The 10,701-nt window shown below is 38.2% G+C and overlaps 1 protein-coding gene across 3 annotated transcripts in view; it reads left to right on the plus strand.

Annotated features, from left to right (window-relative positions):
* The window catches only part of aass (aminoadipate-semialdehyde synthase), a 34,573-nt gene extending 26,836 nt beyond the window's left edge, over nucleotides 1–7,737 (plus strand). For all 3 annotated transcript variants that reach the window (XM_020593466.1, XM_020593468.1, XM_020593467.1), the window contains exons 15-24: nucleotides 354–483; nucleotides 1,706–1,816; nucleotides 2,238–2,346; nucleotides 2,583–2,723; nucleotides 2,838–3,005; nucleotides 3,959–4,054; nucleotides 4,622–4,734; nucleotides 5,889–5,977; nucleotides 6,552–6,728; nucleotides 7,234–7,737. In XM_020593466.1, coding sequence (XP_020449122.1) covers nucleotides 354–483; nucleotides 1,706–1,816; nucleotides 2,238–2,346; nucleotides 2,583–2,723; nucleotides 2,838–3,005; nucleotides 3,959–4,054; nucleotides 4,622–4,734; nucleotides 5,889–5,977; nucleotides 6,552–6,728; nucleotides 7,234–7,352 — 1,253 coding nt within the window. In that variant the 3' untranslated portion in view covers nucleotides 7,353–7,737. The remainder of the gene's footprint in view (nucleotides 1–353; nucleotides 484–1,705; nucleotides 1,817–2,237; nucleotides 2,347–2,582; nucleotides 2,724–2,837; nucleotides 3,006–3,958; nucleotides 4,055–4,621; nucleotides 4,735–5,888; nucleotides 5,978–6,551; nucleotides 6,729–7,233) is intronic.
* Nucleotides 7,738–10,701: the final 2,964 nt, after the last annotated feature.

Raw genomic sequence — 10,701 nt, forward strand, 5'->3', positions numbered from 1 at the left:
AAATTTTAACTCTTTCTAATATGATAGACTAGTCATACACATACAAAGTGAACACACAGGTTAAATAAGCAACAATCATGGTGTCAGTCTTCTACTAAATAAGAACTTAATTCAATAAAATGTTAGAACTAATCCTAGAGCATAACTTTGTTAATAATTTTACTCCACAGGTCCCAGGTTTGAACTGTGTTTTTGTGTTTATATGTAGATCTCCATTGCTCATAGTACAATGCTGATTAGCTTTTAGAGTAGATAGAGTAGAATAGTGTAATAAAACCATTAAATCCAACACAGTACCCATACAGAGCTGACCTTCCAGTGCTTTCCATGGTTTCTTCTGTGTCTGTGTTCAGCATCGCAGCTGCTGAAGCAGGCGGAGGAGCTGGCAGCCAGATATCGCAACACCATCGCCATCAGGCTGGACGTCAGCAACCAGGAAGCACACCTCGACTCTCTGGTCAAAGATCATGACCTGGTCATCAGGTACAGCACACACCACTGTCTTCTGTGCAAACACAGAAGAAGATGAAATGGGAAATATTTGAGGGAAACTTGGTTTATTCACTAATTCCTATAGTACTAGTATTTCACTGGGTGAGTATAACAGAAAGATTTCCCTTTGATTTTGTACAACCAGTAAAAGCTGGGTGTTACAAAAAAATGGGTCCCATAATTTTCAGTGAATTTTCTGGAAATATTCCTCATTTTCTGGAAGTTAGCTATAAATTGCTCATATATTTTCAAGAAAGAACCAAACAGTTTAGTATTTATTACCAGGGAAATAGGGAACATGTTAGTTGGTACATTTATTAAGTACCTGATTATTTGAGTTTTAAAAAATACTTTGTAAACAATTAAAATACAGTATAAAATAAGTATCAAGATCATTTGGTGGAGTGTTATGCTGCATTTTGGTTGAATTGTCTGCTTATCTGTAGTTGTAAGATGCACTGAAATTCCTTAGATTTGTGTTTCACACTGACGAGTATCAACAAATAAAACACGCCACACTATGAAGTTTCACCCACCCAGCAGTTGTACTGACAAACATGCAGTATTTTCACCTGAACTCCACTGACAGAACTGGAAAATATTGTCTCAGTGAGGTACAATTTAAATCAAGATTTTTAAAATGTCTTTATAGGAAACTAGGAATTAGATATTTAAATCTGTTTGACCAGTTTTTGTTATCTACTACATCCTTTACAGTTTTTTTTTTCTCTCTAACTCAAATATTGCAAGAAGGTACTTAACTACAGCAGCTATGGCCTTCTGCATTTCCATTGTAGTTGGTATCAAATGGCACAGACCTTTCTTGGAAAATACCTCATATTTATTATTTATTTATAAGTCTCCAGGAAATAAGCTGTGACATACAGTACCCACAAAATAGAAAAAAGTGTTAAAATTTTAGCTGGAGGAGGACCTGGTCACGTAATCAGCCCAAGAATGCATCCTGTTTTCTTTAATACTTAATTAATGCTGTTATTTCCTCACGTCTTTAATTGAAATAATCACGTTAAGGGTCTGTAGCCCTTCTGGCAGCCCCGTCAGACTGTTAGTGGTTGTTGGATGGATGAAAAAAATGCACTTGTGTCAATGTTTCAGACCAGGTCTCAGACTTCACTAGGCTCATCCCTGCCCTGTCAGACTAGGCTCAGCTTTATCAAACATCTGTCCTGACCCTGCTCCCTCTGCTTTCTAGCCTCCTGCCGTATGCTTTTCACCCGCTTGTTGCCAAACACTGCATCAAGAGGAAGGTAAACATGGTGACGGCCAGCTACCTGAGTCCTGCCATGAAGGAGCTGCAGAGCAGGTGAGCAACAGCAACACAACTGACAAAATAAAATGGGATTTATTAAGGTTTCAGCACCATTTTCTTCAACGTTGTTGCATCTTGATGAAGTAATTAGTACTTGGACACTAATTAGTACTTTATACTCTTGTTATGTGCTAATCAAAAGAATGTACAATGTAAAAAATACTGTATAGGTGTAGAAAGTAAAAGCAAACACTGGTGGCAAAGAAAAGAAAAGGGGTAAACATGCCTGGAAATTTAAAATGAATGGAAAAATGTTATGTTGAACACATGAAAATGTAAATCAGATTTTAAATTAGTAAAGTGAGAAGACTGGAAAAACAAAAAAGAATATGGAATAAATTAATTAAAGGTAAGTTTTATTCTTTGTGAGGTGAAAATGTACATTTACATCAGTTCATGTTTGTGCATGTGTTAGTGCAGAGGAGGCAGGAATCAGCATAGTGATCGAGATGGGACTGGACCCGGGTATCGACCACATGCTGGCCATGGAGTGTATTGATCAGGCCAAGGCCGACGGCTGCACCGTGAGTCAGCACACACACACACACACTGTTTGAAAACATGTACTGGTGTAAATGTTCCTGACATACGAGTGTCAGCTCTTAGTCCAGAAACGGACGGCGTCAGACAGTCTGACCTGAGCTGATGTGGACTTTTTTGGACTGAAATACAACCTGAAAAAAAATCGTGAAACAGTTAGTTGATTAATCAGTTATTTGATAGACAAGTAACAGACACCATGAACATCTGTGTCATGCAGGTGGAGTCCTACAGCTCATTCTGCGGTGGTCTTCCTGCTCCTGAATGTTCAGACAATGTTCTTCGCTACAAGTTCAGCTGGAGTCCGTATGGCGTCCTCCTCAACACCATCAACCCGGCCGTCTACCTCAAAGACAACCAGGTACAAAGGTGTCAGAGGAGCACGGAGTATTAATTTACTGTGAATTTGCTGGCATAGTTACTGTGCCTTGAATCAAGTAGAAAGAAATTGGATCTGTGCATGTGTGCTGTCCAGTTGGTGAACATCCCGGCCGGTGGTGCTCTGATGGACTTCGCCAAACCGATGGATATTTTTCCTGGCTTCAACCTGGAGGGACTTCCAAACCGTGACAGCACCAGGTACATTGAGCCGTATGGCATCCAGACTGCGCACACAGTGGTCAGAGGAACACTCAGGTTCAAGGTACAGCACACACACGCACACACAATACTCTTTAAAATGACTTTCTATGACTGTTACAGACTATTTCTAATGTTGGCATCATTTCGCTATGAGAAGTTTTACTTAACCTGCATGTCTGCTCTTCTGCACAGACATGAATACATGAATACATGTCTGTGCATGTCTGTGAATACATTTAGCGTACATAAAGTCAGAGGTAGAGTTTTACTCTAGGTTATAGTCAGTGCTGCAACTCGTATTTTCTCAGTGAATTAGAGTTGCCATTAGAGATGCACTGATTGCACTTTTCTTGGCCAATTTCCATTTTCTTTTTTTATGAGAATTATAATTGACAGCATGCACAGACATTTTTATAACTTTTCTTTAATGGAAAATTAAATTGTAATAAAAGTAACACATTGTATTAAAATTTTACATTTCCATCTTCTATTTCTTTTTTTTTTTTTTTTATACAAACCTCTAAACTAAAAGCTAAAAATGAGGTGCAGTGTTTGTACTTCTCTGTATATAAACAGGTGCAACAAGTAACAGAAACAGAAGAATGTCGGTTACTGTGCACACATTTCTTTTTGAAGTGTGTGAAGTTTGCAGCATTCATGCTACAGCATGTGTGATGTGAACTGTCATGCCTCTAAATCTGATCAGCACAGAATCAGAAATCTCTGATCGGCCAGTCACCGGTCAAGGCAGATCACAATGAAAACCGGCCATTTCCCATCTCCGCTGATCGATCGCTGCACCTTTAACTGGAATAACATCAAAGTTTTCAAACAGGGTTTTAGTTGTTAGATAATCAGCTAGCCAAATCCAGTTTATATTGCAACTACAGTCATTTAAATAAGAATTTTTCTGAACAGTTAGTAACATATACAGGTTGATGCCTAAACCTGGTTGTCCCATTATCTTTTGTTGTGTTTGCTGTGACTCAGCTGAGACTTCGTTCTGTCCCATAGGGTTTTGCTAAGGCCATGAGTGGCTTTGTCAAACTGGGTCTGATCAACAGTGAGCCGTGCCCCGTCCTGCAGTCCACTTCAGCTCCTGTTTCCTGGGTAAGAACCATCCATCGGTGTTTCATAGTGATGATGAAGACATCGCCTTTGACAGGCAGCCTCTGAGCAGTGCCTCCTGCTTCCTCCTCCAGGCTGAAATTCAGTTGTACCTGTTGAACTGTTTTGCACGTTTCCACTTGAAGCTTCTGAATGTTTGAAGTGGGTTTGTTGAAGAGTCTATTACTGTCAATAGCTGCTTATCAACATCAAGGCTACAGTGAGCTGAGGCTTTCTGACAGTTTGGAGAGTTTACAGCAGGGAATGTTTGTTGACTTTTATTCTTTTCAGATGAGAGAGAAACAGATGTGAATGTTCAGGATATGTTTATCAGAAAGTAGAGCTTTATCAGCACACACACACTTCATATTTTCATGAAAACAAATATAAAAACATTTTTTGTCTGGAAATGAGATGCAGAAATGGGACCCACCTTACCAGAAGCTAAGACAATCTAGGAGACAGCCTGGGGGTTTGAAAGTGTTTGAATATGACAGTTCTAGAAAAATGGAGGAACTCTAAGAGAAACAGTAAAGATATGTAGTGTGATCTCTTCTCTCCTCTCTACAGAAAGAGCTCCTCTGTAAGCAGATGGGATTGTCTTCTGTGTCCCAGGATGCCTTTGAAGATGCTGTATACAAAGTCATTGGAAAGGATGACACCAGAATGGACACCCTGAGAGGGTGAGAGCCAAGGTTCAAACTGATCAGGCTTCTCAATGGGTGCATGTTTCTCAGGCTTCCTGAATATTTATATTGAAATTAATATAGTATTAATATCCAGTTCAATACATTCGATATGTGATGTAAGAGTTGTACATCCACATTACATGTCAAGACCTCTACTAGAGTTAAATAGTTGATATTCGGCTAACAGTTAGCTTTAGAAGGGGGTTGGCTAGATTCTTTCCTCCATCATGGCTGGATTTACCTACTGCCATTTGTGGAGTATCAAACTGAAGGTGTTTGTTAATAAAACAGATTCTAACAACAAGGGAAACACTAGTAAATAAACAAATTTAATTTCACTGAAATTATAGACTGTGACATGATATTTTAAAATGCTGAGACAGACATAAAAAGTCAGAGCTGAGACCAGAATACATTATATCTGGGTTTTCTCTGGCAGGATACAGTAGCAGAGCGTCTTTGTCCCTGTTCGGGCCAAATGCCTGCAGTCCTTCTAAAATACTTTGTGTAGAACTGTTGGTCATTGGGTGCTAGGAAGCAGTCCAAATCCTACGTAATGCCCCTTTAAAGGAGTTCTCTGGATGTCCATTTGTCTGTGCTGCTGGGCTCTGAGCAGGAGAGGCAGATGTGTTGTGTGCTGCTCTTCAAAGTTGGAGTTAGTGCTGTGGATGTTGAGCTGAGAGCAGGGTCGAGGCTGCTCCTCTTCTCTACACTTTTCACTTGCCTTCCTAACAAGGACAACTGAAGTGGTATAGCGTGCACACTCTTCAATTTAAATCAGCTTTTCAGAGGGTCTCTTCAGACCAAGTCTCCGTGCTGTCATTGTTCTGCTGCTGCTGGCGGGGAAGCAAAGAAGGCCATGCTGGCATTGAAACGTAAATTCCTCCCACGGTAAATCTGTGCCGTTAAGAGGGTAAAAAGCCAAGGCGCTCACAGCTCAAATTGAATGACTTGTTGTTCATTTATTCAATTCACCAGCAAAGCAGCGAGAAAAAGCAATTGCTCATCTCTTTAGATTTATCCAAGGATGTTTGGGCTTCCGCTGCCGTGGTGTTAAAGTGGAGTAATTTTTTTTACAGCGTTTAATAGGGCTTTGTGAAGGTTATTTTATTGTGAGAAAAAGTCTTACTTTTTGTCTGTGTGTTCAGCTTAGGGATTCTGAGCAACGAGTTGGTGCCTCAAGCTGACAGCGTCCTAGCTGCTCTGGCAAAACACCTGGAAGCCAAACTCACCTACGGTGAGGCACACGCTCATTTCATTACCACAAAACACAAGTAACACAGAACAAAATGTGAACTGGGTATTGTAAAGTGGAAACATTTAACCCACCCTTCCATTTTCAAGTCCGTTTTTCCTCTGTTTACCCACGTTGTGTTTATTCATTCATTATTTTATTAGCAATTATTGTTGTTTGGGCTGCAAGTAGAGATTGTTTTCATTATTGCTGAATGGTATATGAAACATCAGAAAACCACTGAAAATATCCATCACAATTTTCTAAAACTCAGGTTGATGTTACCAAAACCTTTTTGTCCAACCGCCCATTGTTTGGTACATTTGCTTGAAAAATGACCTGAATCATACCTTTACTATTAAAATACTTTGCTGATGAATTTTCTGTTCCATGACCAGGAAGTGACAAAATAAGATATATCCATAATATTATTCATATTTTGACTGACATGATTGTGAAACGGGTATTAAATTTCATTCTATGTGGCATTAAAAAAAATTTCTTAAATGATTACATATGACTCGACGAACACTGATAACACCGGTACAAAAACTCATGATTTCTCTCCTGTGGGTAGGTAAGGGCGAGCAAGACATGATCATTTTGAGGAACGACGTGGGCCTCCGCCACCCAACTGGCGAGCTGGAGACCAAACACATGAGCCTGGTGGTGTACGGTGACCCCAAAGGCTTCTCTGCCATGGCTAAGACTGTAGGGTACCCAGCAGCCATTGCTGCTCGCATGGTCCTTGAAGGTCAGTGATATCATTCAACAAGATTGTTCCCGTCTCTGAAATTAAATTAAAACAGTAAAACTAATATATAATTTTAAGTGAATCTTCTGCAGATGGAAGAAAATTAATTTGAATTTGATTTTGGGAACTGGTACCTGAGACCAGGTACAAGATTTTTTTTTTTTTTTTTTTAAAGTATTTGCTCTGTCCTGTCAGTTTGTGAAGAGAACATTAATTTATCCTTTCAGTCTGAGCAGCTAATGTTAGTTAGTCTGGTTAGTTTGTGAAGCTCTCACTGGTTTGTCAGGCTAATGTTAGTGGTCCAGTCTGTGAAGAGAACATTAATTTGTCCCGTTTGCTTGTGTGTAACCTTCTGTCCCGTATGTTCTCAAATAAACTGAAACCAGTTACCTGAAAGTAGGAAAAGGTCTTTGGTGATTTTCTGACAAATCTGTGCAGTGAACAGCAGATATAGTACAGAGGACAAGAAAATGTTACTGCCTAAATCAGCGTTTTCTCTTTGCAGGTGAAATCAGTACAAAAGGCTTGGTATTTCCATTGACAAAGGACATCTATGGTCCAGCCCTGGCCCAACTGAAGGAGGAAGGACTGCACTTCTTGTCCAAGAGCACCCTTCAGGAGTAGGGCTGAGGCTCTGTAGAAATCAGGTCTACCTGGAATATAAAAGAATATTTCCTGGAGACTTGATGGTAAATTCTAAAATCAAACACTAAGTTATCCACCAAATGAAAAGTGAAGTTTTCTCACAAGTGAAATGTTCAGTGTGATGAGTCAGACCTTTTTTTTTTAAACTTTGTGCAATCATAATTCTGCAACGTTTTTATTGTGAGACTACTTTTACAAAGTTGGATATAAATCAACCAAGATGTTAAACCTTTCCATGTTCCCCGTCCCCATCAGTTCTTAGTGCGTGTACTGAAACTGCTTTCTACAACAGTTAAAATATCCGACAGACCTTCAGCCGTGAAGAACCTCAGCAAAAAAGACTTCACCTTAGCTACAGACTCACTTCAGTGTTTCTACAAAAACACTTTAGGAAAAAAATAACGGCAAAAATGTACAATATCGTTTGCACATGACTTGATATGGCATCGTGTACTCCAAGTTACTCAGAGTGAACTGTAACAAAGCCAAGAGCAGCTATTAATGGTTATTTTCAGCTGTTTTGCACATGGTCATGAGTTAATCACTTGATTTTGGTGTTCAGAATTTGTTTTTGTGTTGCTTATACAGTATGTATTATCTCACTATCTCAGCATCTCAGAAATGTTTTTAATTTACATTTAACTCAGAATGAATTTGTATCCAATTACCTTCTTTTTACAGATTGCTAACCAGACCCTGTGTAGGCTTTGAAAATATCTGACTTAAGACCTTCATTGCAATTGTATCAAAAACTAAACAGAACAAACGTTTACCATCTGAACGATTTGAAATATCTACAGTAGCCTTAAATGCATGCTTATGTGTAATGTCAGCCAATGTTTATGCAAACTGAGAAAAATTACTGTAAGGTATGATCAAGGCATAATGTCCTATGTTGAGTCAAGCTGTGAATTTTCAGCCAAACGTCAGCTATTCTACAAAATGATAAAATTTAGCTGCTGTCCAGTTAATATCTCTGCATGATGTTGTAGTCAGTATGTACTATTTAGAGGTAGTTTCCCCCAGAACAGAAACACTACTTAAAATAGTGGATAACTCCTTGATTAGTTAAATGATTCAGCTGGTTGAGTAGTGTTATTTTCAAGCAGCTGGATTATAGTGAACGATAGTGAAAATCTGTCAACACCATATAATGATATATGGTTTTAAGCTTAATCACTCAGTCAGGAGCTCCAGGATTCAGGATTGACAATTTTAGTTTGTCTGGTTATTTTGTGAACGTTGGCTCTTTGTGTTAGTCTGTTACATTAGTGTTATGCCTTGTCTGTCAAGCTATTATTAGTTTGTCCTGTGTGTTTGGGACTTGACTGGCTAATCAAATCCCAAACAGGCCAATCAGCTGTTGGTCTGTTAAGCTAACAGTAGTTTGTTCTATAAATCAGTGAATCTAACATTAGCTCTGCAAAATGACCAGGTAAACTAATGTGTATATAATGTTAATGTACATTATGTGCTTAAAGTGTTACCCACGGTTAACCGCATTGTTACCTACCTTCTGTTGATCAGCATAACTACTACATGCATTTATCATTGGATATGTTTTCAAATGTCATTTGAGGATTATAAACTGTAGTTGACCACAAAAGTAATTTTGTGTGGGTTAAATTGGTCCCTTTTCTATAGAAAGCTTGCCATTTCTACCTAGAAGTCAAACCAGAAACCTTACATTTGTCATTAGGCTTAATACAAACATGTCCTGTTTTGTAGACCACAATCAACATATTGTCACAATACTTTGTAAAATCAAAAAATAATTGAAAATGTTTTTAGGATTTTCTCAATAAATAATATGAGCACTGTAAATGTGATAACTTTGGAATGTTATTAACTCTTGATCTCAATTCAGTAACTGAAGCATGATCAGTAACAGTGGCTCTCGGCTCTGAGGTCAACATCTTGATTTGTTTTAGAGTGAATTTTCTATTTGTGTTTTCCCCAGACTGATGAATATTTATTTTCTGCCACCTGAGCGATATTTATTTTGTGTCTGGAGAGGTGTGGTCACTTGGTCAACATGTTTTATGTGGGTTAAACTAGCCCAATGTGAACTTGAGATATATAGCCAAAGCAGTATATCATTTGTATTGCTGACATGTTTAGATGCCTCCAGAGGGCTTTAAACAGCAGCGTGATATTTCTGTAGATTGTGCCATTCAGATCCAAACCTACAAATACACTTTGATTTATACAAGTCATGATTGCAAAAGACATTCATTGTAAAAGCAAGTTTTAATAGCATCTTGTGGCTTTATGAAAATGTGGAAATGGTTAGATAAATAAAAAATACAGATTTTTGTTTGTTCAAGTTTGTTCATTTTCTTTGAAATGTTTGCAAATTGAGTCACCTGCTTTATTTTTTAATCACAATTGTATTAATGCATCTCTTCAGATCTTCAAATTCTTTTGGTAATTTTTTACATTTATCAGTTTATCTAATGAAATGTAGTTAGGCTGTAGTAGTGAGAAAAGGTCGCACTCGGCTCTGTGATTGCCATCCTGTATGGGTAAGTGCTATCTGTGTTTTTTTAAGACCATACTGGGTGCTTGGTCCTTACTTAACATGTTCTTACTAATCTTTTTGGAGTATTTTTGCAGGTTTTGTCAGTTGCAGGATTGGTTTTCTTCAGAATCTTCACTTCTCTCTGAGTGTTTATGTTCCAGACATCCTGAAGTGAAGTGTTAGACCTTTCCTCAGGTTTTCTGCTGGAGTAAACTAGGCTAAATCCATGCAAAGCTGAAGCTCGGGTAACTTGTTTTTTTGTTTTATTTGTTGTGCATTATGACCAGAACTGCAGCCAAAATGATTTTTTTCATATTTGGTGAATCAGCCCCATTTTTTAATTAACTGATTTGTCTTTAGTTTATGAAGCGTTAGAATTTATTGGGAAAAACCAGCTAGTCACAAGTTTCCAGAGGCCAAGGCTACACAGCCCATTAATTGTAAATAAATTAAGTCTCTAAACTATAAAGAAGTTAAATTGCTTTCACTCAGCCGACTACATTAAAATATCGGTTCCCTTATATACAGTGGGGCAAATAAGTATTTGATACACTGCTGATTTTCAAGTTTTCCCACTTACAGAGAATGGACAGTTCTGTAATTTTCATCGTAGGTACACCTCAACTGTGAGAGACAGAATCTACAAACAAATTCCAGTAAATCACATTGTTAGATTTTTAAATAATTTATTTCCATTTTATTGCATGAAATAAGTATTTGATCACCTACCAACTAGCAAGAATTCTGGCTCTCACAGACTTGTTAGCTTGTCTTTAAGAAGCCCTCCTATCCTCCACTCATTGCCTG

The sequence above is a fragment of the Monopterus albus genome, unplaced genomic scaffold (assembly GCF_001952655.1).
Source record: "Monopterus albus unplaced genomic scaffold, M_albus_1.0 scaffold19.1, whole genome shotgun sequence".
Taxonomy (NCBI): domain Eukaryota; kingdom Metazoa; phylum Chordata; class Actinopteri; order Synbranchiformes; family Synbranchidae; genus Monopterus; species Monopterus albus.